The sequence below is a fragment of the Melospiza melodia genome, chromosome 8 (genome assembly GCF_035770615.1).
Source record: "Melospiza melodia melodia isolate bMelMel2 chromosome 8, bMelMel2.pri, whole genome shotgun sequence".
Taxonomy (NCBI): Eukaryota; Metazoa; Chordata; class Aves; order Passeriformes; family Passerellidae; genus Melospiza; species Melospiza melodia.
The window spans coordinates 28268548-28296505 of NC_086201.1; the positions used below are offsets into that span (position 1 = coordinate 28268548).

Here is a 27958-nt window from a genome sequence, read left to right on the forward strand (position 1 = left end):
TCAAGTGGGAATCGTTCTTTCCGTGAAAGCCTCTACAGGCTGAAAAGAGCCAGCTTTGTAATGAACCGATAATCAAGGTAAGCCAGAGAAGAAGTAACTAAGAATGGGAGTTATGAAGCTAACACCTTTAATTGCTATTTTTTAATGATCCCACAGACCAGGTGTATACATTAGGAATAATAGTAGTTCATGATCCTGTACTGTTGTGACCTTCAGCCTACCCATTTCCCCTCCTCCACCTTTGTTGTCCTTCTCAGTTGTGGTGTATCTAAGTAAAATTCCAAAGTCCTCAGGGTGGAGTCCTGTCAATTATACCCTTCTCTAAGTGCCATTCATGTTTCCATGGCATTATAGAAACAGATAACCAAGAGTACAATAACATGCATGTCATGAAGCATTTTTGGTATTTACTTGGTTTTCAAAACTTAAAGGGAGAGTAGAGCAAATCCTGAAGAGCATCAGTAAAGACAAAAAAGCAGCTAAGGAGACAAACATAAGCACTGTCATTTACTTCTTGGCACCACGTGCTATAATAACCTAAAACATCTTAATTGTGGCCATCATTTAAATTTACTCTGTGGCTCATTTGGTATGTTTGGAATGCTGCCTGCTTTTCATACTGCACAAAGAGCACTTCTCAACAAAACCAATTCTGTCCACATGTTGTATTTTTGTTTGACAGATGTATTTGAAATCATGTTATAATCAAGAAAGGGTATGATCTGGAACCCTGCAGAGATGGTGGAACTCTGTGGGAGAGAGTAAAGATTTTGGACTGCTTTTGTCAAAAATATCCACAGCTCAAAGTGCTAAAAAGCCAGATGGAAGTTCAAACAAGCAGGAGTTACATGTTTTCAGTAGGTACCTCAGTGTGCCAGCTACATGGTGTGACCTATTCTAGACTCTTCAAGAATGCTTTCTGCTTTCTTATCTTCATTTACCTTACTTTCATCTTAATGCAAGCCTTGCTGTGACTGCATGACTTAGGCACTGTAATAAACACAGCAATTACCCATTTCACTGGCAGTGCCATGGCACAAACAGAATTAACCCAGAAACTCTACTGGTGCACTGCTGAAATTAAATACACAGCTCTTAAACTCTTATGCTACATTACTATTACTGCCTTCATGATAAATGTATTATAAAACGGATGTTTGCAAATTTCTTGCTCGTTGGATTGCTTCAGAGGAAATCAATTTGACAAACAAATTGCAACTATTTTAGAACCCTTTCTGACTTCAACTTATTTCTGAACCATGCTTTAGGCTATTTTGAGTCTTTGAAACCACAGGTTGGAGTCTTTTAACTTTTTTTTTTTCCTGTTGGCTTCTCAGGAGGCTCTGAAGACCCTGTTTCCACTTGCATGCATGACTGAGAGATTGTCAAACATGCTCCGTGCGAGCCGTGTACTTATAGAGGAGAACTGAGAGCTCTCTGTTCCCGGCAGCTCTCGGTGAGAACTGTGAGAACTGTGAGAACTGTGAGAACTGATTTATGGCTCGGTTTCTAACTGGACTGGGCCGGTGCTGCGGTCTCGGAGCCTTCGCGGCCGCGTCACTCGCACAGCGGCGGCGGGGCCCGCACGGAGCCTCTGTCCCGCACGGCGCCTCCGTCCCCGCGACCGCGGCTCTGTCCTCGCCACGTCCCCCACCAGGACGGAGCGGAGCCGCTGCGGCGCAGCTCATGCCCCCGGCTCCCCACCGCGGGGGATGCGCGGAACGCCGTCCTGTACCGGGACCTGCCCGCCCACCTGCCCCGCTGCTCCAGCGCTCGGGGATGAAGCGGACACCCCGAGAAGCCTTCACTGCGGGGTGTCGCTGCCACAGCAGCGGGACCGGGACGCGCCATCGGCGCCTTGTGGCCCGAAGCGGCGGCTCCGCGCACCCCGCACACGAGCGGCCGCCCCGCAGCGCCTCGAGCCCCAGCACCCGCAGCTCCCTCACGGCCGGGCGGCACCTGCTGCTGGGGGCCGGGCAGCCGGCAGGGGGCGCTGCCCGCCAATCGCCGGGGCTCTGGGCACCGCAGCTGGGCGCGGATTGGCTGTTCTGCCGGGTGGGCGGGGCCTGGCACACGCGCTGCTGGGACAGCCGCTCCCCGCGGCTTGCGCTTTTCAAACGCTGAGAGGCGGCGAGAGAGCGGCAGTGGAGCCGTGAGGGACGGCGGGCGGCGGCCAGCGGTGAGTGTGCCCGGGCGGGGACTGTACCCAGCCCGGGCGAGTGTGCCCGGCCGGGGGGCTCCTGTGCTGTCCTGTGCTGTCCTGTGCTGTCCTGTGCTGTCCTGTGCTGTCCTGTGCTGTGCTGTGCTGCTGGCTGGGCGCTGTGGAAGCACCGCGTTGCCTCCCGCCCTGTGTCGGGTCGCGCCGGCGGCAGCGCGGGGTGCCTGTGAGGGCAGTCGGGGACAGGGCCGGGTCCCGCCCGGCCGCTGCCGCCTTCCGTGGTCCTTCGCTGCCAAACATCGTCCCGGCCCGGACCAGGGACTCGACGTCTTTAGAAAAGGTTAAAGGAGCTGGCTTTTTCCCCTGAAAACTTCGCTAGTTTAGTGGGAAGCCTTTTTTTCCTCATAGCTGGTTGAATCTCATTCTCCTGTGTAGATGACGTGTTTCTTTGTGGGTTTCTGCCTGCTGTGGGTATGTGTTCTTCTCTGTTCTTGATGATACTGAGCTAAAAAAAAGGAGATGTGGTGTCTTAGCGGAGAAACAACGTCAAGGCAACGTGAGGCAGAAGTTCTCCTTAATAATTGCTGTGTACGAATGATCATGTGCAATGAAAGCTTATGTAATAAGCTCGATAATGGTAATAAATTTGATACTGGTAATCTCTCGGTCAGTGAGGCCAGTTATCGAACACAAATGGTTTTCTGCTGAAGTACAGCAGGAAGAAGGTTCAGTTTAGGAGTTAAAGTGAGCACAGCCCTAAGGAGAGTCATGTAAAATTTCAGACAGGAAAATCATCCTCTTAAATGGTGAACTGCCGTATAATGGGGGCAGAAGGAATGCTTGCTTGTTACAGAGTGAGTCAAAGACTTGTGTATTGGATTGTATTGTGACCTTTTCATAATTTCTTGAAGAAGCTATTTCCTGCATATCAGATGATACTTTGAAGATATTTTTAAACTGTGTAATTTGGGTCTTTTTCCTGCTAAATTATGTACAATGATTTGAATCCAAAATAGTTCTAATATGAATATCCATGTTCCATCCCACACGGGAATGTGAACAATGCTGGATGGTAATGGCTTGCATTTGGATCATAATTAGTTTGAGTGCTCCCCCAGAAGTGTCTGACAGTGCATCTCTCGTTTTAACTGCAAGTGTATTTTTGTGAGCTTGCTAACTGTCTCTGAAATGTAATTTGCCTTATTTTTATTTTTTCACTAATAAAGGTAAACCTGCTCTTTAACTTAAAGAAGCCATCAATTACTACTTCTGGTATCCTTCAGTAACCTTTTTCTGCCTTGCTTTTGCATTTCACCTGAAGAGGTGCTTCAGGCCTATAAACGTGAACACCAAACCCCAGTATTTTTATTGGGTTTGGTTTTGTTGGGTTTTTTTTTTTTTTTCACTGTAGTAGAAATGCTGTGGGTGGTGTATCTTCATAATGTGCAGTTCTACTGGTTTATTAAGGTAATTTAATCAGGATTACTCCATCATTTGGTTCTAAATGATCTGAACTTGCAAAGAGGACCTTGTCCATTCATGCTTCTCTCTGACAATTAACTCAGCCTTAAAAAGGAAACTTGGAGGAGCTATGAGTGAGCCTAGTAACAAATGTGAATATTCCCACTGGGAAAAGAACCCCACTTTGTCCTCTTGTTACCTATTTCTGCTGTGTTGCTGTTAACAAACAGGAAGGGGTTTTGGTAAATTCCCCCAGGAACCAAATATCTGTTAAAAGTGTAAACTTAAAGGAAATGTGGAACTTCCCCAGAATCCAGAGAAGAGTTTCAGAAAGATGAAGAAAGGGTACATCTCATTAATAGTTAAGTAGCTATTAGCATTTTTATTAGAACTAAAGCTTATCCCTAGTATCTTATGGATATGCTCCAGGGAGAAAAAAAAAACCCCAACTTATCTGGAGTGTTTACATTATTAAATAAGCATGTCTTGCTTAGTATTCCTTTCAGGTTTTGTTTTTACAGTGATTAAATGTGTTGTTTTCAGGCTGCTGCTGAACAAAGTGGCTATTCTAGCTTTATAGCCCTAAACTGACAATATTTGTATACTTTCCTGTGCTGTAGCTATGGAATTTCCAAAACTCTTAATTGTTTTGCTTCAGCAGGTGGCTGGTGTAAGACAGAGACCTGCTGCTCCTGACCATGTCGAGGAGAAAGCTGGAGAATAAAAGCCTTTCTGGCTTGTTGGCCACATCTCTGCACACACCAATCAAGACAGAGAACTTCTACAATTTTTATATGCTTGAATCTAAAGAGCTAGGAAGGTAAGATTATTCCTTATTTTATTTGAGCAGAGGAATTTCTGCCGCAAGAAAATTCTCTGTACAGTGAGGCAAACCTGTAGGTAGTAGATGGAGAATGAAATATGCCCTCCTCCTTCCCTGTCCCCTTCTCTGCATCACGGTGGGTTCTCTAGGGACCAGGAAAAGGGACAGTGAGGCATGAGCTGCCAGCCTATTCCATGTCAGAGAGATCTGGCTTTCACAGATATGTAGATTTGGGATTATCTTCCATTCCCTGCCACATGGATTCCTGGGGCATGGCCTAAACAAGAGATGACATAGGGTGATACTGTAAGAAAAAGGATTTTGAGTTGGGTTCCAGGTGTTTGGGTGAGTGTTGTGAAACCCAGAAAACCAAGATCTTTTCTCTCCCCTCCCAGCCCCAAGCAGTTAGACTGAGCTTCAGACAAGCTGCTGGTTCAGAGCAGTTTTGCAGCCTTGTTTGCAGCAGTAAAATAGGAACTAAAGCAACAAAGCACCCAAACCCTCGATGTTTGTGACACTGTTTCAGCCACACAAGTGAGTGTGTGTTTTGAAATCCCTGGGTTAAGTCATACCTTGAGAATGCTCAGTGCACTGGGTGTAAAGCCCTGCCAGCCTGGTGCTGTGATCACGTTTCCAAGCTCCCTGAGCAGAAATGTGCCAGGGCAGTCTCACAGCTGTGCTCCATTGGGATCCTCTGCACCTGCACCTCCCTCTGTCAGCAGAGATGCTCTTCTGCCTGTGCTGTGTGAGCTCCTCAGCCTGCATTGTTCTCTTGGGTTTTTTCCTATTTTTCTAGCATGTGCTTTTTATCTGGTACACTTTTGGAGAAGTGCACATTGCAGCCCATAACTTTCTTCTTTTCTTAACTTTTGTCAGCCCTGCTTTTGAATTCTAAGCTCTACAGAAGCAGTTTATATGCAGCACCCTCTAAACTCAGGTATTGTTCCAACACTGGATTTTCAGACTCTGCATACTTGTGAGATGATATCTAAAGCAAACAAAAGTGTAGATTTTGTGTGAATTCCAGAACAGTTTTTAATTTTTTCTGTGCATGCAAAACCAGGCATAACAAAGTAATGCCAAAATGCAAAGAAAACTGAAGCAGGACTCTGTTTTACAAACATATTTGTGATTTCTCCTGGCCTAACTACATGTGTGTTTTTCATGTTTTTAAGTGTATAAATGCTTTTTAAGTGATGTAAAATCCATCTTTTCTTTGTAACCTCTCTAAATGATTAATATGCTTTAATTTTCACTTGCAGTTTTCTTTTTCCTGTTGAGATTATGTGGTAAATAGTTCTCTTGTTCTCTGCTTAAGCTTCCCAAGCCCCATTTCTTCCTCCCACACCCTTATCTGTTGGGTCCTTTGGTATTTAAGGCACTGACTCACGAAGCTGGCAGGTTAGGTTCTGTTTAGTGGGTTAAGTAGTTCTGTCCCTGGTGTGTGCGTGGCCTGGCTTCTTTTGAAGTAGTTAAATTTCTGTGGTTTCTGAGCTGAGATAGGAAAACATCCTGAGATGAGTTTTTCTTGCAGAGCTGGGCTGTGAGGGGGATGGTTACCCAGGCAAGGAGTGGGAACTGCTGCGCTTGCGTCAGTGCAGCGCTTCCGAGCTGATGTTTTCGTGTTCCTGGAGCAATTTCCACAGCTCGAAAAGACTTCTTGGTCTTATTTTTTTTGCCTTAATTTTTGCCTTAATTGGCACTCTGCTAATAAACAAGTGGAAATTCGTACATCTCAAATCTGGAGGTATCACTGACCCTTCAGAGTTGTTGAACCCACAGGAACCAGAAGGAAGATTTGCCAAAACTGCTGGGGAAGATCGTGCTGTTCTCATGAAACTGAACTGGTTCCCCTTTGTTAAGTTTAGAGACGCTTTGGTGGCTGGCAGGGCTGATGTGATGCTAAAAAGAGAATGTGAGCTGGAGGGGGGAGTGCTTCCAACTTGTGTATGTTATGAAATTGAGCTCAGTAACTTCAAATGCTCTGCAATAATGAGCTGGGTTAACAGCTGGGAAAGAACGTGGCTGTTTCAGGCTTAAAAATAGTTGTTAAGGTGAAGAGTGTGCCTGTATCAGCCTAAATAACTTCCACCTTTAAAGTCTAGTGCTTTTAAAAAAGGGTAGAGAAAATCTACAACTAATTAATGTTCAAATAAATGATGACAGAAGGCCTGTTATGTTGAATTTATTTTTAAGTTACAGCAGTATGATTCAAAGTAATCTTTAAATATTTAATAATTTAGGCACATTTGTGCAGTTATTTGCAAATGAAAATTGATTTTTTTTTGCATGAGATGCTCATCCCTGTTTTGATTAAATACTGAAGTCTAGATTTTTTTTAAGTACTTTTTTTAAAGAAATGTTCCTTTTAAGCGCTGGGATTTTTGCACCAGAAAAAAGGCAAAGCCTGTAAGGCAATGTGGTATTTTCTACTAAAGAAGACAATTTAGTTTAAAGAACAGAGCTCAGATGGCTCATTCTGAGCTGTTTCATTATGTTTGTCCTTAGTATGCTGTGGTAACAAAAAACACAGGTGGACAGGCTCATTTTGAAGAGATAAATGTAGGCTGTGCACTTTGTACAAAGCTTGATACTGTTTTTAGAACTTTACTTACAGTTTATTGCAGCCCTTCAAGTTGTTTTTTTGTAAATAAGGTTTCTTTAAATAAATAGATTTTTTTGTATATAAGGTTTCTCTTCACAGTTTGAAAATACTTTGCTTGTATGCAACCAGGCATTTCTGGGAGTGCCAGAAATATTAGTAGCTATAAATTATTTTTTTTTTTTCAGGAATTTATAACTTGGCTTTAAAAACTGCCATTTTTTCCTCCTAACTTTTTCAAAGATCAGCTTGGGGTTTTAACTACAGTATGTGGTTTTCTTCTGAAAACATTTTTTTGCCAAAATACGTTTTTGTTTCCATACCTAAACAGTTGGCTAGGAAATAAAGCAACACACTTGGTCTAACTGTAATTGAGGAAGAGAATGCTAAATGATGGGTGCTTTTCTATTAAGATGTTTTGAAGCATTTTGCAGATACCTGGGATTTTTGTAGCAGTACTGCATGGTTTGTGGAAGGAAATTCTCTTTATGATTAAATTTTTTTCCCACTGAAAACCTCCTGCCCCACCCATGCATTTAAATGTACTTTATTTTTCCTGTTCATTCTCTGCATTTCATAGGGGATTGCTTTGTTTGTTATTGTCCTGTAGGTGTTTTAATGAGGTTGAGGGTTTTTTAATATCTTGCAACCTGAACAGAGCTCTGGGCAGTCTGGTCAGCCTTGCTTTAAGCAGGAGGTTTGGAGGTTTTTAGGGACCTCCAGAAGTCCTTTCCAACCAAATTATTCTGTGACCTGACCATGAGAATGTCCCTGTAACCTGATACTCTGATTTAATGTTTAGCTAGGCTGTATAAAGGGAATTTTCCTGGGTCTCACCAGAGCCTCATCTAGCTTAGTGTCCTTCTACAGTGCCTGCAAGTCAATGTTCAGGAAACAGTGTAAGAGCAGGCCAAGCATGGCATTTCCCAATACATTTTTTGTTTGTTTGCAATTGTTTGCTGTGTCTTCTTATTTCTAATATTAATTTATGCACTTTTGATTTCCTGCATCTCAATGTTTCCCCTTCTGTTTCATAGAGGAAGATGTGCTGTGGTGAGAAAATGTGTAGCTAAATCCACAGGCCAAGAGTATGCAGCTAAATTTTTGAAGAAAAGGAGAAGGGGTCAAGACTGCAAAGCAGAGATTGTGCATGAAATTGCTGTCCTTGAACTAATGAAGTCCAATCCTCGCATAGTTAACCTGCATGAAGTCTATGAAACAGCAAATGAAATCATCCTAGTGTTGGAATAGTAAGTGTGCTCTCATCACATGTCCCATGTTTGCAGGAAAGCATCTTTCAATATAATAATTTTTTGTATGAGTTGCCTGAATGCCCAGAAGAATTGCAACAGTACCCTATATACATGATGCTAATCTTTCATTGTAATATACTTTATATTGTTTCCTTTAATGATGTTTCAGGCAGGCTGACTGGAAATAATGTTCTTGGAATACTGTAGAAGGTCCTGAGTGCCTTGATGCAATTTAAATAACAAGAAAAAAGTCACTGATTCCATGTACACAGATTTCAAAGAGGCTGAGCACATCCATGCCTGTGAACTTGCAGTTAGCACTTGACATTTTTTTGGTGACTGGGACTTACTTTGTTTGTTTTGAGCTCCTAAATTTAGTGGTTTTGTTGTTTTAAAATTGACTTTTGGAACAGCTTCCTAAAAAATTCCCATATTTTTTACAGATGTTCCCAAAGCTTCTTATTAGCTCTGAAAGCAAGTTTAATTTCGGAATTGAATTTGCATTATCTATTATATTTGTTGTATGTGTAAATTTTTGTGGGGAATGTAGGAAACAAAAATACAGCCTGTGAAATTAGTTCTTTCTTAGCTTTAAGTTTCTTGTACAAAGTATTTGAAGTGCTGTTGATGGTGGTCTCTGTACACCATGATATATTCTTTGGAAAATTTGAAGGAATTTTGCTAGATTCTATCTGTAAAAGCTTTTTTTCCCCCTGGAACTAGATGACCCCTAACATATAATTTATTCTAAGGCTTTTTTTTTTGCAAATCCTTTCCTGCAGAGCTTTCAGCTCTTTACCCATGTGGGTGCCCACCCATGCAGACCATAATATAACTTGAGTACAGCAATACTGTGGGAGCCAGTGCTGAAAACCCTGTGAGAGCTGAAATCCATGGCATCCTCTGCCCTTCCCCTCATGTCCATGTTGCCTTAAGGTCACCTGGGGGGAGGCATTTCTGGCACCTCCCATAACCCTAACAGTTTGTGCCTGTGTTCATTCATTTTGTCCAGTATCTCTTTACTAGACTCTCATTTTAGAGAGTTTGGTAAACTCAGCAGTGAAGTTTCAGCTCGGTGATCTGGAGTTTTGAGGAAGCCCTTCATCCTTGAGAGAGACTCGAGGCACTCAGAGCAGGCTGAGTAATGATCTCAAACCCAGCCTGGAAGGAGGCAGCTGACACTGCAGCCAAGTGGAGGAATAACTCACAAACCACAGCAGCACAGATATTTCCATGCTGCTTTACACTGCTCTGAATTATTTATGAACTGGTCTCATGGAAGACATTTTAGATTTGACTTGAAAAGAAAGGCTTCTTTGATTAGGGACTATGATAGAACTCAGCTTCTGGAAGGCATCTTCCCACTTGCTTGAGGGGATCAGAGCATTCTGAGGTTACCAGTCAAAGTGCTCTTTGCTGTCTCAGGCTATAAGGAAAGAAAAAGCATCATCACTTTTTTTTCCCCTTTTCTAAGTGTTTATATTAAGTGTTTCAGTGTAAATGTGTAAAAAGAAAAATATTCCCAGCCTCTCTGATATTACAGATATATGTTAGATAAATATGTGCTATTAAAAACATTTTTCCTTGCTGAAGTTTCAAAATTTAAACTTAATACATAGATGTTCTTCAATGTGTTTCAGTGCTGCTGGAGGAGAAATATTTGACTTGTGTGTCCCAGATCTGGATGACAGAATTGGTGAAAGGGACATTGTAAGGCTTATAAGGCAAATACTTGAAGGACTTTGCTGCTTGCATGAAAACAATATTGTTCATCTTGATTTAAAGGTGAGGCTGCAGCAGGCTTTGCTTTAGCACTTTATCTTCACTTTATTCTGTTCATCAAAGTAATTTGTTAAATACATTTAAAAGATGAGGAGAAGAAGATTAAATGCTATTATGAGATTAAATATTTTTAAATAGTGTTTAGCAATAAGTATTTCATACTAGAAGTGTCATTTAGTACATTGGGCTTTTTTTTCAGATTGTATTTTATTAATTAGGAATGTAATGTTTTCTGTTCTAGCCTCAAAATATTTTGCTGAGCAGCATCAATCCTCTTGGTGATGTAAAAATTGTGGATTTTGGGATGTCCAGGAGGCTGGAGAATTGCAATGAACTGCGGCAGATCATGGGAACCACGGAGTACCTCGGTATGGAAGGGCTGCTCACAGCCTCTCATGTGGGCTTTCCAGAGAACAGGAACACTTCATGGAGCACACTGAGCAGCTTACAGGCTGATAAAGAGCATCACAGGGCAAGGCAACATGTTTGAGCTGCTCTTTTTAAAGAGTAGTCAACAAATATTTGCACCAAAAAATCCTGAATTATATCAATAAGTGCAGCTCTCAATTTTATAATTTAGTATTTGTTAAATTGTTCTAATTAGAATTGAAATACGACATTAGCATGCACAAAGAAATGTTCTTTGAATTAATGGAACATCTTTAATGTTATCCAATATGATGACTTAATGAGATTAAAATATTTGTTGGAAAGGGAAAGATTGCTGTTAACACTTGGCCCTCTCTGAGGGACAAGTTTCCTTCATGGCTGCCAACACTCAGTGTTAAGAGCACTTCATTCTGCAGTGAATAACTTGCTACCTAGCCTATGCTAACAGCCACTGATCCTAAAATTGGCTTGGTCATTGTGGTGCAGCTTTAACATGCTGAAGACTCTATACACTCCCATTAAAAAAGCTGTATAATTCAAAACCTCTTAAGAGAAAAATGTGTGTGCATGCATCTGATTAGAACACATCTTGAAACTTGGAAAACTTGAGGCCATGTAGTGCCACTTCGGTGTCAACCAAGTAAACATCCATGTCTAGGCAAATGGAAATAACTTTTTTGCCACCTTGTGGCTTGGAAATAATAAATCTAATTATTGAAACTACATGTTGAGTCTCATAATAATGGCTGGCAAAGAATGCCAGAAATGTAGTGTATGATTCAAGGCCATTTAAAGAAGATATTTATTAAAGCATTTTTTTTTCCCCATCTCTTTAGCTCCCGAAATCTTGAACTATGATCCTATTACCACAGCTACAGACATGTGGTAGGTGTGATCTTCATTTTACTGAGGTTTGGTGGAATCCCTTAACAATCTAAGGGCCTGATGCAGTTTCATCTGGCTTCCAGGAATCCCCTTCTGTTGGTGGGCTGGCTGAAAGAGTGAGGGAAGGGATGAGAGGGATGAAGCCCTCAGGACTTACAGGAGTTTATGGATCTGTTGCACACTTAGTGGGAAATGCAGGTGGCTCCTGAGCCTGTGGAGGAGAGGTGTTTGTTCTGAGGGAATAACAACAGTGGCTGGATAACATACTTTAGGTATTACTTACTCCTGGGTGACATGCTTCAGGTATTAGCTACTCTAGGACACTTCCCTCCCCACTTTTAGGTTATTAAATAATTTTTTATACAAAGTGTAAGAAGGATGTAAACTTCCTACTACTTATTTTTAGGGAAATATCTGCAGAGTGAATCATAAAAAATGACAAATACTTTGAACTGACCCACAACTTCTTGTGGCATTTTAATTCTGATCTGTCAGATCACAAAAATGTTTTTATTATGCATCAAGAAACCACCTTAAAATTTATCATAGCTGGCATGATCTGTGGTACTCAGGTTGATGTTCTTGGGAGAAACATTTCAGCTAGAAGAGATTGTAACACAACTCAGATGTCAAATGTACAGAGAGGTTGAATGAGTCTTTGCTCTGTTATCCAGAATTGCAGTGAAAGATGGGTTTTGTTTGCATGCAGATTAGAAAGTCTTGTCTTTTTTTGCAGCTCTATCATCCAGAATTGCCACATGTCCCAAGAGTGGGCTGTGTAAAAGTGGTATTTCCTTTTCCTAACAATCTCAGCAGGAAGAAAAGGATCTATTGAAATTAAAGAGTTTTCAAAAATCCCTTCGTTGAGATATATACACCTGTCTTTCCTTGTGTGTGTATGTGCACACAAGGAAATTTGGGATATGCCAGGAAGCTTGATCTGCAGCACAGTAAACATGCAGGGTGTATTGTTCAGATTCTCCAGTAGCTTTACACATTTTGTTCTCTAGTAGCTTTATACATTGTGTTCTTACCTCAGGAACATTGGTGTCATCTCCTACATGCTGCTGACACAAGAATCTCCATTTGTGGGTGCTGATGTTCAAGAAACTTACCTAAATATATCTCAAGTTAACGTAGATTATTCAGAAGAAACATTCTCATCAGTTTCACAGCCTGCAAAAGACTTCATTCAAAAACTTCTCATAAAAAATCCAGAGTAAGTAGCAAACTTCTCCAGGCAAGAATCCTAAATTTGTGGAGCACCTAGAAAAAGTGAATGTTAATTTATGTGCTTAATGTCACTGACAAGATCAGTTGGACATTTCACAATGCATTGGTATTTTTGACTGGCTGTTTTAAAGTGCAAGTTTATGCTTTTCCATAATGTGTGAGAAGAATTTCGGATTCAATGTCCAGCTAAAATTGTCAGATATTATTTTTATTATTTTTACAGATAATGTTATTATTAGGGAGGCTTGTTCTTTGAGGTTTTTTTTGAGTTTCTTTATATTTTCATTCAGATAACAGATTATCAGATTTTATTAAAGTATGCTCTAGAAAGATCACATTATTTTCTATAATTAATGTAGTTTGGAAAGACAGTGCAGCCTCATTGCAATGCTTTCTTGTTTCCTGACTCTTTTTATTTAAATACCTTTATCTTTTTATTTAAATACCTCTCTTACTGTATTTTTATACTTGGCAGTGTCCTGCCTTGTTCAGTGTTCTAAAAATGATCTCAATCCAAGACAGAAACTTGTTTGTTTGTTTGTAAGACACACCCCTTACTCTGCATTCTTGGGGAGTTCAGACTTCACTCAAGACCTTGCAAAGAAGCTGAACTTTGAGAGTGAGCTGGTCAGGTATTGTTGATTGCAGTGCTAGATATGGTCACCTGTGGTGAGGCAGTAACCCTTGGCATCTCCAGAAAGCCTCCAGCAGGAGGAGTGAGCCTGCCTGCCTGCCTGGGAGAGGCTCTTGGGCAGGAGGAGAGGATGGGAGGTGATTCCTGGGAAGTGCCTGCTCTGAGGCAATGAGGACTCCATATAAAGTTACAAGAGTCCTTCCTGTCTTAACATCTCACGTACATGGTTTGTCAGGATCTGAAAGGATTCACAAAACCCCAGTATCATGAGGGAATCTTGTCTCTCATGTTTGTGGAGCACCTAGAAAAAAGTAATCAGTGAGGAAGAACCTGCTTTGATAACTCTTAGTGTGGACCTGTGGGATATTTGACATTCTGTCACAATTAATTCTCGTTTTCTCCTGAGCATCTCAAGAGTGTGCATTATATACTTAATAAACTGCCTTTTTATTATTCCCATTCCAACTCTTGATGGCACTACCTCCTTGAATTTTAAGAGGAAAAGTCTCTTAAAATTCTTAGAGAGTCAACTCTGTTAAGTTACACTTTTCTGACTGAAAAATATTCCTGTGTTCTGGTGGAGTGAGGGGGAAGTAGTGGCTTTGCTGTCCTGGAGCCAGTTTTCTGGCAAGTTCTGTGGAAGTTAACAATGCAGAACACAATTAAAACTTAGAGTAGCACTGTACTACGTTATCCACAGGAGCAATTTGCTAAGTCTGGTTTGTTTGGTAGGATCTGTATTTTGAAAGAGTTTATGCCAGATGAATTGCAAGAGTAAAACTAGAAAATGTCAGAGTTTGTGACATCCTGTTAACTTGGCTATCCTTGAAAGCATAATGACTGAATAATCATGAGCCTCACTGTTGATGGTCTGTATAAGACATATTGCTTTAAAAGTAAAAGCAAGTGCCCATTTATGTGGACCATGTTGAAAGCATTCCCAGGCACCATGTTGAAAACATTCCCAGAGACCATGTTCCTTGTTCTGATGAAAGCTTACCAGCTTTAGGGTAAACTGTCAACTAAATTTAGATGCATGTAGCCAATACTTAACTGTGTTTTGTAGCAGCTGAGGTAGGGGTGAAAACACCAATATTGACTCTTCAGTGTCAATTTTGCTCAGGATTTTTAGCATCAGAGCTATTTTGGTTTTTTAGTATTAGTGGAATTAACTCAAGCACCTTTCCCTTTCTCCCTGTGAAGGGACAGGCCCACTGCAGCAGACTGTCTGTCCCACTCGTGGTTGCAGCAAGGGGAGCTCCCACTCCTGTGCAGCCCTGAAGAGATCTGCTGCTCCTCTCAGCTGCCAGGACACACAGCCAAGTGCTCAGAAGAGTGGAGTGTAAAGTGCAGCTGCAGTGACAAGGAGGACAAGGAGAACATCCCAGAGGACAGCAGCACGCTCTCCAAACGCTTCCGCTTCGACGACTCGTTGCAGTATCCCCAGGAGCTGGTGACAGACTTTGTGTGCTAATGTACAGCACGGACTTTGCATGGAATGAATTCAGCATCATCTGTTCCAGTGGTGACAAAAAGGTTCTGGCTTGCCAATTCGTGCAGCATTGGCATGCTGGAAATGCACTTTGATTCTTTTATGCTGGTGCCTCCTTTTCTATCCATTGCTGGCAGTGGATTTAACTCCTGAGGAATTGGGATTGTTGCGCCAATGAAATGAATTATTTTTTTTAAGAAGATATAATTATAATATTTTTGCACTTTTCAAGTTCTAGTCAAAAGATGGTACTAGAGTGAACAAACTGAAACCTGAAATGAGTTTAAGCATAGCCTTTGCCAAACAGTGGTTGAACACATGCATGCTTTTAGGACTACCTTTTCTTTTAGTAAGAAATTGGGAAGGGAAGCAGAGAAGCTGAATCTTGCTGGTTTACTGGAGTTGCTGGCTACCATTCTCACCACTTTGGATAGAGGCTCAATTTGATATGTTTTGGGACTATGGTGCATCTCTTGGGGCCATTTGGAAAGTTGTTTTACCTCTAGGATCACTCGTAGTTCTGCCTTATGGATCTGGGCTACTTGGGCATTATCCTGCATATTCTGTGTGGTTATGCTGTGTTGGATCTCTGCAACACTTGGCATAGAAAACAGGTAGATTGTCAATCCTTGTGCTTATGGCCCTTGGCTTCTTACCATAAATTGCATTGGAAGATGAGGTTTCTATGCTGATGTGAATATTTGAACTTGGTTGTTTGCTTTAATCAAACCTCTGAAATAGTATAATCTACTGCATTGAATTTCCCTTATCTTAAAAAAAAAAAACAAAGCAATCTCCCCCAAAAAACCCACACAAACAAGCCCCAAAACACAAAGCCTCTAGTTAAAAGAGTAAACTGAAAATAACCATTATTGCCAGTGAAACAGCAATTAACAGTTTTTCTCTGTGTCCCTCTAATGTAGAAGTGTATCTTGCTGTCAATTAGTGTTGCCCATAATTATTCAGCTTCATGCCTGCTCTGAGAAATGGACTGCAGTGTGTTAGTATTTCAAGACAAACTACCTAAAAATTGTTTTAAGCCTTTAAAATTGGTTTGGTTAGTGGTATTTTTTAAAGTTCTGTGCCTTCCACTTTCACTTGTTTCTGGCTCTGAGGTAATAGTGCCTGTGTCAAGTTTTGTCTTAAAGCAAATGCCAGTTGTGCCTTAACAACCTGAAAGTAATACTCATAAAATAAGCCCCTTAATCATAACAGAGCCTGTGAGCCTTTTTCGGCAGTAAATTTATTAAAACTCTTACAGATGTTTTAAAAGTAAATGCCACTTCAAAATATTTCAATATTTTCCACTCCTCAAAGGTTAAATTTAATTGTCTCTAAATTGGATTTGTTTTCTGTAATAAAATACCACAATCTGATAATCTTTTTCAAGTGTGCCTGTGGATTTGTCAGTAGTTGGGCAGATTGGCATTTTGGAATACGACTGAGAGGTGAACCTGATGAGTGGTAAAAGGTTGTGTTTTATCTTTCTTCACACAAGGAAAAAGCAGGTTTTTTCCCAAACATTTCAGTGTAAGGTGTCACCAAAACTCATGGGGGGATTCAGGACTGTTGTCTTGGTGTGGGGGGATGCTCACATTGACAAGTGGAAAGCAGACTGAGGTGTAGGGCATGTAAAACTTCTCAGCTTCTGTTTGTCAGAAGAAGTTGTTCTCCAAGATTTCATGTCATATGAAATAAAGTAACAGGTTGGTGCAGCAGAGACAAAGCTCTGATAGCTGGGTGTGAATGAGCCACACCAGGTCTCCTCTGTGGATTAATTCTCATGGAGCTTTTCTCATTGGTACTGATTGTATATATGGTAACAGAATTACTTTGCAGGAGCCAGCTGTTGGATTGTGCTCAGGTACTTTACACTCTTACTTTTCAAAGTCCTTGGCTTTTCCCAGTTGGAGGAGCCTTACCTGACCTTTTGATTTTTGTCCACCATCATGGACTCCAGTTTGAACTGGGTAAGTTAAAACCACAAATTATTCAATACATATATAGAAGTTCAAGTTCACTTAAGATAAAGAAAAAAAATGCCAAAAAGTAGTGTAAATAAAGGTAAAAAAGAATGTTTAAAAAAATTGTTATAACTTAAAATTCTGTCAAATTCCTGACAGAAATTACGACTGAGTTGAAATTACAACTATTTTTTAGCATCTGCATATCAGCAAAATTAAGCTGATAGCATATGCCAGCATATGCCATCCAAGTACTTTATGATAAAGCTGTTATTTCTTAATATTTTTATCACAGTATCTGATGTTTACATTTCTTACTACTTTAGAGCTAACTTAACTTTAAATAATTGAAAATTGGTTTTATCCAAAGAATTTAAGTTTTGAAGACTTTATTTGTATTTTATATATGCTTAAAATATACATTGAATCAGACTTTGTTTAGATAAGTGTGTTTGAGTTATTTTAAAATATTATTGTGCAAATTAACTCCAGTTGAATGTAAATACATGCACTGTAAGCAACTGTTAGTCTGTTTTGCTTCTTCTCATATTACTGGGACTTTCCAAGTGTGAATGAATGCTGAGTAACATTTTGAGATGACTGAAGTAATATTTCTATGCAATTAATAACCTTTTTCTTTAAAAAAAAAATAAACTTTGCCATTTTCTCAAAACTTCCTTTTTTTTTTTTTTTTTTTTTTTTTTTATTCACAGAATCAGAGGCTGATTGAGGTTGGGAGGGACCTCTGCAAGTCCATGCTCCCTGCTCCAGCCATCCCACCTAGGCCTTGCTGGGCAGAACGGTGCCCAGATGGCTTTGGGTCTCCAAGGAAGGACACGGAGTCTCGCTGGCCAGCTCTGCAGTTCTCAGCCAGCCTCACAGCAGCTGGATGTTCTTGTGCTCAGATGTTCTCACGTGTTCCAGTGTGTGCCACTCCCTCTTGTCCTGTCACTGGGCATCCCTGATGAGAGCCTGGCTCCATCTTTGCACCCCCACTTCACATGATGGGATGTGTTGATAAGAGTCTCCCTGAGCTTTTTTCTGGCTAAACAATCCCTGCTGCCTCATCCTTTCCTTCTAGGAGAGGTGCTGCAGTCCCTGAATCCCTGTCTGTGTCTCACACTGGGCACTGCTCCTGTGTGAGGAAAGGGAAGGATCAGCTCTGTCACCCTGCTGGTGCAGCCCATGCCATCAGCCTGGTCCTGTCCCACTGCAGGAGCCCAGGGCCTTCTCTGCAAAGGGGCTTTTCCAGCTGGATGGCTCCAGGATGTGTCAGTGTGCAGGACTCTTCCTCCACAGCCCCTTTCTCCAGCCTGCAGAGTGCCTATGGACGGCAGCAGGAGCTGCAGGTGTATCAGGCACTCCCAGTTTGTGTCACCTGCAGCCTTGCTCAGGGCATGCTCTGCCCATCATGATTACCCAGGATCTTCTGGGAGAGTGTCAGAGGTCTGGGCAGGCAGTGCTGCTCTCCCTTCAGCTCCTGGCAGTCATTTCTCTGCAGAGTTGCTCCAGTCTGACTTCCCCTTGCTGAACCCATGCTGACTACTACCAGTGAATCATGAACTTAGTGGCTCACTTCCTGGAACTGTTCTCCACATGTCTGGGGTTTATGTAAAAAATGTTGCTGTTTCTATTTGTAATGATCTAGTTATATCTTGCTGTACTTAATGATGTGATACTTTTTATACTAAATTCTACTGCCCTTTCTGAATGGCTGTGTGTAAGACAACTGAAATGCAATCTTTGTTATACATATTAACTTCCTAGGGCATTAATGGTACATTTGTTTCATTTTCGAGTAGATGGCTGAAATAAAAAAACAACAAACCCCAAAACAAGTGTGCTTTAGAAAGGGAATTGCACTCAGAAGAGGGGGTTAACTCCTGGTGGCCTGGGTAGCGTTTCTTCCAAAGGCACATTTCATTGACAGAGCTTTTCCATTGTTTGAAATGCACAAATGGCCTTTCTTTTCAGTGAAAGAAACAGTGTGTCCATGTGGCTGCTTTGGTGTTGCAGCATTAAATTCAGAAATTATCTGAATATTTACATTTCTTGCAGTGAGAGTTCTTACCAGGAATGATGCCTAATTTTTTTTAACATATCAAATAAACAAACTATTCTGTTTAATGGCGGTTTGAAACAACTGGGAATTTCTGCTTTTTCAAAACTCCTAAAGGAGGAGATGTCTTTGAGAAATGCATCACAGTGACTTTAAACTGAGAGTAGATTAGATAATGAGAAGAAATTCTTGACAGTGAGGGTTGTGAGGCACTGGAACAGGTTGCTCAAAAAAGCTGTGGATGCCCCATCCCTGGAAGCGTTCAAGGCCAGGTTAGACAGGGCTCTGAGCAATCTGATCTAGTGGAAGGTGTCCCTGCCCATGACAGAGGGTTGGAACTGCATGATCTGCAAGGTCCCTCCCAAGCCATTACATGGTAATAAGTGACCCTCCTTTCACCAGGACAGCAGTGCTTGTGCTCTTGCCAGGTGAGGCAAGTTGAGTCTGAAAAAACACTTGGTAAAATTGGGGCAGAATACGAGTGTGCTATTACTGTGTTTGTTTCAGAAACTGCTCATCTTGGGCACTGAGAACCTGGCAGCTGACAGGCTTGAAAATACTGCTTGATCCACTCAGCATTGCAGAAATGAGCAAGATACAGAATGAATCAGAGTGTAGGAAGTCTGCTGAATTTAATGGTAATATTACAAGGCTGAATTGCCAAGTCATCTACCAGTGAGTAATGTGCTATAAGAGTAAAAGGAAACTTCTTAATAATTAAAAGCAGGTACAGGAATGATCCCATAAAAGTTCTTATCTGGTATCCCATGTAGTGAATAAACAGCAAGGTAGGTATTATTATTGTTGGGAGAAGAAAATCCTTCTGATAATGAAAAATACTACATGTATAAGCATTTTCTTTATAATGTCTCTCATGTTAGCAATCTGTTTCTTTCTTCCTTTGAGGAGTACAAGCAGGTATGCTGTTTCCAGTTTCCTAATCAGACAATAAACCCCAAAAGGTCACATGCTAGCAAAAGGACTCCCATGCCCAGCAGTGGAAGCAGTGTGTGCTGAATGTGCCACTGCTTGCTGGAGGTGTAGTTGGAATAGCAGGGAACTCCCTTTGCCTGGTTTCCAGCTGGACTGGTCCATAGCATAGCCAGTACAGACCAGAGCTTGTGTGAATCTCCCTATGCTCATTGAGTATGAGGGTATTTCTCATTTCAAAATCAAAACCAGGCTTTGGTGCTGGCTTGGATTTAGAAAATGCACTGGGAATTCCAGGTGATGTTGAGCCTTTTGCAGCTGGACAAAGCAGAAATACCCTAGTGGTTCCTTGCCTGTGGTACTTGAATAAAGGGGTTTTTATGGTTAAAACTTGCTATCTAGACTCATAATGCTCTGTGTGCAGTTCACAAGATTGGTTACAGGCCTGAATTGGAGCTCATTCATAGGCATTTTTCAGCAGGTTAGCGCTGTAAAATGTAGTGCTACCATTTATATATTGCTGTGAAAACATCCAGAAACCTCATTTAAAATTCAAAAACTATTCAACATGGCCAAAATAGTTTCAGATCCCATAGAAATTCAAACCTGGCCAGAGCAAAGTGTTAGAAGTCATACCAACTGTGCCAGTAGTTGATTTAGATTGGCCAAAGCATTGGATTCAGTGGAGGAAACACCCACTGAGTACCAATGAAACTGAATGAGATTTTTTATTTATATTTTCTTGTATTCTATAATTTTCCAGGAGTGTGGGGGCAGGTTGTTTAAGTCCTAAGTCACTGTGCACAAGATGGGCTGATGCATGATGAGGCACGTGGAAAACCTTCGGTTGCTGTTGTGGGTTATGCACCCAAGCCCATTCTGTCTTGGCAGGAATCATTTTTGCAAACAGAGCTGAGTTCCTTTGCATGTTGAGCTGAGGCAGCTGCCCCCTGCTTTGCCTGAAGACGAGCACCTGCACTCACTTATGCGTTATTAACTCCCCCGTGGGTTATTTCCAAAGGTGAGGAGGACACTGCCTCGGCAGCGGCGAACGGCACACGCTGCTCGGAGCCGTGCTCGCCATCCTTATTGCAGGTGGCAGGCACGGCAGGGCTGAGGCTTTTTGTGCAGGCAGGCAGACAATCGCGGGGCAGCCCTGGCACGGCTGAGGCCCGGCACAGCTGCAGACACTTTGTGGCAGTTTAATTCCCCTCAGGTGTGCTCAATTCCGTGAGAGCCCTCACGTGTGAGGCGTTCTCGGCCGAGGTGCGTCCAGCGCGGCCTCAGCGTCCCGGCCACGGTAACGCAGCCGCTGCCGGGCTCCCGATGCTGGGCCAGGCACGGCGGCCGGAATTGGGCTCCCGCCGGTTTCCAGCGGCCGGGATGGGGCGGTGGAGCCCGGGAAGCAGCGGTGCCGAGCTGTGCCGTGTCCCGCTGCGGAGCGCCGGGAGCGGCCGAGCGCGGGGCCTCGGGGCGGCGGCTGAGGCGCTCCCAGCGCCCGGGGGCACCGGGCTGACGGAGCGGGCTCTCTGAGCTGAAAGGTGCGGGTTTTAAAATTTATTATTATTATTGTTATTCTTATATATATATATATTTTTTTTAACCGAACTCCCTTTTATGAGTTAACTTTTTAGCGCTGCCAGCCCAGCCCTCGATCGGTGTGAGCAGGGCCTGGCGCGGCGCAGAGGCCGCAGCGCCCGGTCCTGCTGAAGCGCACGGCATTGGCACCCAACAATCAAACCGCGCTGTCTGCGCTGCGAACTCTGCAAAACGGGTTTACACGCAACACAGTCCTTAAAACTGCCCGGATCGCCTTTAATTGGCTTAGCAGGGCAAATTTAAACAGATGCTTTTGGTATGGGCTGCTGCTCCTGTAATGTTTCCAGAGAAAGTGACTCTCTCCTAGAGGCACCCCCCAGAAATTAATTTGCGTACCAAAGCTTCAGCTTGGTGCAAAGTACAAAATATTATGTCATTGTCTTGGTTTCTGCTGGACGAGAGTTCATTTTCCTCTCAGCAGCTGGCACAGTGCTGTGTTTTGGACTCAGTATGACAATTGCATTGATAACACACTGATGTTTTGGTTGTTGCTAGGTAGTGCTTACCCAAATCAAGGCCGCCTGAGCTTTATATTTCAGTTTCATTATGTATGACAGGGATTAGAAAGAGCACGTTCGAAGTTCAGAGTCACCTGATGGATTCAGGTGATTTTACCCAGGTCAGCTGTAAAGCTGCTGATGAAGCCGAGTCCATCAGATCACCTCGGGCGGGTTATGGGGCTGGGGCATTCGGGGTGCGAAGGGTTTCCGAGGGAACTGCGTGTATTGGGAGAAAATAATGAGGTGCAGGGATGTAGTTCCAGCCTGCAGAGCAAATGGTGCCGGGCTCCTCTCGGAGCTTTGCTGCAGCAGCCGGAGCGGCAGCTCCCCCGGTTGGCAGCGAGGGGAATTCCCACCAGGCACAGGGATGATGTTCTTTGCAGTGAACGATGAAACAGGGAAGTTTCCCTGCAGAGGCACAGGCCTTGGAAAGCTTAAAATCTCTGCTGGACAAGGCTCGGTGCAGTCTCTTTCAAAAATTTTTAATGTGATTTTAAAAATTCAAAAATGCAAGACCTTCCAGTCAGTTTGCAAGAACAGTAAAGTGACATCAGGGAAGGTAAAAAGAAACTATACAAATTTAAACAGAAATCATTGTATAACTGGTGGATGGAATCGTGATTTATTAAGCCCAGCCAATGATGCAATTCTTCCATTTGAACTTGTCATCAAACTTTAAGCTATGACAGCCATTAAAACAGTGTTGAAATAAACTGAACTTAGACCTTTGAATCTCAAAATACTGAACCAAGACTAATGAAGCGTATTCAATCACACAATTGTTCTCACTTAAAATAGTAGTAATAATAGTACAATTAGTAAAAGGAAAAAAGTTTATATAAAATTTAATACAAATTAATTACAATATTGTTGATTTCATCTTAATTTATTCTGGTTTCAACTTTTGTGTATGTTTTATTGTGTATATAATATGTTAGTACAGTGGCTTTTGTGTACAACCTGTAAATAAATATACATCTACTGGGGGGGTGTGTTCAAAAATTTCTTGCTTACTCTTTCTTGTATGATCAAGAAAGTTTGGAGGTCACATATGTAGAGGAGTGTGGTAGCAAGCAGTAATGTAGGTATTTAGAGAGTAATATAGCTATTTAGTTAGTGATATGGGCATTGCCTGGACATTTAAAAGCTGTTTTTCAGAAAGCACTGTGTCTGTATGTGATGCCTTGGGCTTTATATCAATGCCCATCTAGCCACTGTAAGCATCAGATAACAGGTGTTATGTTTGCCTAATTATCCCATCATTAAAAAAACCCCAAACAATATTAAAGGTAGTAGCAATTTTAATTGAACAGTCAAAATAAAAAAACTATAAAAACCGATAAAATTGGATACAATATTATTTGATTAAAATAAGGGATAATTTGTTTCCAATAACAGCGCATAAGCAAATGATAACGGCGGGGTGCAGGGCTCATGGACCCGCGCCACACCACGTCCCAGCTTGCCAAGGGAAGGTTCTTCCTTCTATGCCATGTGCCAATGCCATCTCCTCCCCTTTCGGTTCGTCACGTCTCTGTCTGCGCCTCATCACCACCTTTACCACCACTCGCTCTGGGGGTCGCACCGGTCTTTGGGGCTCGTTTGGGATGAAGAGTCCGTAGTCTTCCTCTGTGTCCTTTCACTCACCTTTGGGTTCCACATGTGCACCAAGCCAGTACAGTGTAAGCCCAGACTAAGGTATCACTGCATCTGCACAGCAAGGCAATAAATCCTTTATTAGCATTTATTAGCGTTTTCTGGGACCCGACCAGGTTTTTGCTCATTTTTAGCAACTGTATCGTATGCGGGGGACGGGACAGGTATAAGTGTAATTGTGTTAAGAACTTATGTCTTAAAAAAAGAACTTACTAAGCTGCAGCAAAATATTTAAATATGGATAACATTGTAACTAGATTAGTGAAGAGATTTTTGCTTTTATTTCTAGCACATCAGTCTCAAAATACAAAATGGAGACATGACAGCTCACTGATCTACGCTAAAAATGTCTCTTCCAGCAGCGCTGGTACAGAAATACATAAAATCATTTCAGACTAGAATTCAACTGATCAGACACAGAAAACACGTATTAACAAACATTCTATCTAATCTCACAAAACACACACAATAATAGTTAAAACAAAAACTCATTCATAAGAGACAAAGAACAAAGTTCTATTCATGCTAACTTCTAAAGATATACATTAAATAACTTTATTACTATCTTAAAGCTAATTCTACAGAAGCTTATTGTTATTTGTCACATCTACTGCTTGAAAAACTTTTCTGCTTGCATGAGAAACTTTTCTGCCATGCTAACAAAACTTCAGTCTGAAACTTACATACTTCTTTTAACTATTTCTTAAAAATCTTCTAACTTTATAAATTCCAACATCTTCAGCTTCTTTCCTGTGGTCCTTGAGAACATCTGCTGGGAAGGGGTGTGAGGGGGGTGGAGACCCTCCTCTCCCTCTCTTCTTTGGCATTACAACTTTTAACTATTTTATTATTCCCAAATATTAATTACCGTATCAATATTAATTACTGTTTCAATTTTTATCAGCACGAATCATACCTATTTATGAGACAGGTAGTTTCTGTAGTGTAGGCAGCATGCTAGGAGAGTTAAATTGCATGTTGTGCAGGCTTCTGAGCAGGCAGGGCAGTCAAACAGCGAATATCTCTTGGTTTTCCTGAATTAAATTCAAGCAATTGAATTACCTGTGGAAGACTCAATATCCATTCCCAATACACTGAACTTATCAAAGACCTGAGACCCGAGGGGTGGAGAACTTGAATATGCATTTACTTCTGCACAAGAAAACTTTAAAAAGCACTCATTGGCAAGTTGTGTGAAGTTAATTTTGCCTTTACAGCTTTTGTTGAATGATCATTTAAAATTTAGCAGATGTAGAGTTTGCAGCTTGGGAACTGTAAAATCCCATCCCCTCATTTCACAAATATCACTTCAGTAATCAACCCCTGCTGTTTCTTTGATGTATTTATGTTTCAGTTCAGCAAAGCACTTACATTCACCCTTGAAATGTAACTTGACTTTAGTCATTTGCTGTTCAGCAAAGTTCTGGTGCATGTGCCTGGTATTAAATGTTTGGAATATAGGTGGGTGCCTCAGCTGAATTTGGGTCTGAGTGATTTGAACTTTTGCTACAATGAGGTTTAATATCAGGCATAATTACAGCAAAATTTTCAAGCAAAAAGTGAAATATTTGCTCTCTGAGAATCTGGTGCCTTCAAGATGAACACGTGTTATGCTATAATTTTGCGTTGGAGAATAAACAAATTGCATTTCATCGTGGGTAATAAACTTGTCAAAGCCTCCCACATTTCTCCACGTGCATTAGCAGTAACAAGGCAAGTTAAATGCAAAGCAGAAGAATTGAGATGCCACGTTTCTCTAATCCATCTAATCACAATCCTGGTTTGCAAGAAAGACACTGGGAAAGATGTCCAAAGTTGTGGGTTTACCACTGTCTTCTTCTGAAGACTTCAATGTTTTGTCATGCATTAACTTGTATTTTGAACCATTCCTAGGAAAGTTTGAGCCTGTCAGTGAAACAGCCAGCAAAAAATGTTTGACTGAGAAAACTTTAATGGAAAGAAATTCCAAAGGGATTAAATGGAGTTCTTGACTATACAGAAACAGGAACCCATTTTTTGTCATCTCTAGGTGATATTCAGACCACATTGTCAAAATTCAGACTATGAGAGGATCTCCTTTCATTAAGCATTATGAAAAGAGAAAAAGGTGATTTTTCTCTAATAGAACATCACTAACTATTGTAACCAAACAAGAAATCTCTTCTGCTTAGTCTAAAGCATAGAGACTTCAAATGCTTTTGTTTATCCTTCTTAAGCAGCAAATTAATCTTGTTTTAAAGGGATAAAGCTTTTGTCCCTTGTCAGCCACACACAATTTAATCCCTTCAAGCTGATTTTTACTCTTAATTAATGATGTGGGAGTGCTAATGCATTGGAGATGTCCCTACATATTTTTAACACCCTCTAGTACTTAAGACAGCAGATGTTTTATATCAATGCCTCTGTTTTACCAGCTAAATCAATACCTTTGTTTTACCAGCTAAAATATATCTGAACTAGAGATTGAAAGGTTGAAGACTTAGAGAATTTTGTCTAAACTTTCTGCTTAAAATATAAAGCTGCTGAATTGTTTAGCCCTTCAACAATTAAAAATGTTAGGGCTTATGTAAAGGAGATGAAGAAAGTGAAGAAAGACAAATTTCAGGGATGTGATGAAGGATTTATATATTTTTCCCAAAGCAGAAAATTAAATTCTAACATTAAGCATTGTGTTCAAAATTCTGTACTTCCATCTTTGAGCATAGATTTTAATCTGGTTTTGTCTCTTCTCTCAATGAAGTACTAACCTCTTAAATCCCCCAAACATAGCCATATTGTGAAAGCCCAGAAGCCTTTCCTAGAAAGCTTGGCTATAGATATCTGGCTACTATGGATACCTCAAAACTCCCACTGACCTGCAGAAATGCCCTTTCAGATTTCATTACATAATCAGTAAATATGAATTCATATCCCTGCATGTGCATTCCACTAAATATTTATTCTCTGATTGCTACACTACCATAGTATAGGAGCTCCTTCCTTGTTCATGTCAAGTAGTTGGGTTTGCTTGTTTAAAAGGAGTAAGCTTGCCATGGTGATTTCATCATGTCAGTTTTCAGGGTGTTCTGATGGCTGACAGTGCTAATGCAAGGCATTGCTTCAATAGCACAGGGCTCTTGCTTCAGTCTTTGAGATTCAGGCAGTTACACAATGGTTGCTCTCTTAGTAAGCTAACAAAGCATGGAGAGTTCTGGGCTGCTGCCAAACAGAATCCCAAATTCCTTGTCTTCATTTTGGTGTAAGCAAGTTAACTGACCTTCCTGAACTTCCTCTTGCAAACTGCATTTTCTCTAGCTCTTGGTAGAAGTAAGGTCACCAGAGATGGGGTACCAGAGCTGAAGGATGAGAGAGGGGCTTTGTTTGGAGGAAATGGTACTTGTTGGGTACAGTGCTCTGTTGCCTAGAACCTGTGGCAGTGAATAAGGGAAGAAGTTAAATAAGTTTTCATATATTTAATTTAACAGAACTTGGTGCAGCCCATGTATGGGTGTGCTGTTGAGAAAATTACTGCTATGGTTCCTTGAATGAATTGTATATTTGTACAACAAATGAGTTATTGAGCAAACATACAATATCTATTTTAGCAGCATGCCCTTTTGGTAATTCCATCTCTATTGCCCAGTAGTATGACAGTAGTAAAAAATGTCCCTGTTTCTATATGGGAAAGAAGAATATAGATATTTGTTATAGGGTTATAAATAGCATTTTATTTTTATATATTTTTGCAAGTTGCTTATGTCAGTGAATTGGGAATAGAGAGAACTGCTGTCATCACATTTGTGTGATACTGGTGAGATAGTAAAAAATGTCAAATGGTGGTGATAAATAATTTTTAAATGATGCAAAAAAATTGAGAATACTTAGAACAAATGATAGACTAAAGGACCTTGAATTTTTTGCTTTCAAAGGAAGGGCTGAACAACTATTGAATTACATGAATATGTACCCATAGTGGGTGCAGTAATACTGAACTCCTTAATCCATCAACCAAATTTGTTCCACATCCACACTAGGAATTTGAAGTCAGCTATAAAATATGACTTAAGTATTGGGCCATTTACTACTTGAAATCTTTTCATTAAAACCACGTTTTTGTTGTCCTGTATGCAGGACAAAGCCTGCTTAGTTTTGGTTCAGTAGTTAGGGTGGCTTTCCTGTCTTTCTTCTGCAATCCCAACTATCCTAGCAAAAACAAATAGTGGCTGGGGCTTGGGTGTTTCTCAGAAGCCAGATTCCGTTAGAGGGAATTCGTACACAGATACTGTTACATGCTAAAATATGCCCTGCATTTATTCACTGCTACTGTTTGTCTGTTCATTGGATTCACCTCATTCAGGAACTCCTGTCACTAGCCTTACAAATGATCCAGTTGCAGAAAATAATGTGGCATTTATTAATGTTACTGCAGGAAATCATATGAGGTGAAATCTGCTGAAATCTTAAAGCTTCCACGTGTTGCACCTGCTGCTGAATTGCCCCAGGGGTGTCAGCAGTCTGCTGAAAATGCTTTGCTGGAAGGCCCAGTGAATGCAGCTGA

At 41.2% G+C, this 27958-nt stretch overlaps 1 protein-coding gene across 2 annotated transcripts; it reads left to right on the plus strand.

The window, feature by feature from the left end:
* Positions 1-2126: 2126 nt before the first annotated feature.
* Positions 2127-16096, plus strand: STK17B (serine/threonine kinase 17b). 2 transcript variants are annotated; one of them, XM_063162474.1, is made up of 8 exons: positions 2127-2179; positions 4281-4439; positions 8082-8294; positions 9938-10082; positions 10321-10447; positions 11306-11354; positions 12394-12573; positions 14425-16096. In XM_063162474.1, the coding sequence occupies exons 2-8, from the start codon at positions 4318-4320 to the stop codon at positions 14693-14695; spliced, it is 1107 nt and encodes a 368-aa protein (XP_063018544.1). In that variant the 5' UTR covers positions 2127-2179; positions 4281-4317; the 3' UTR covers positions 14696-16096. The 2 variants fall into 2 exon arrangements, with proteins under 2 accessions (XP_063018544.1, XP_063018545.1); XM_063162475.1 differs by having other exon boundaries at positions 2136-2179; positions 4278-4439.
* Positions 16097-27958: the final 11862 nt, after the last annotated feature.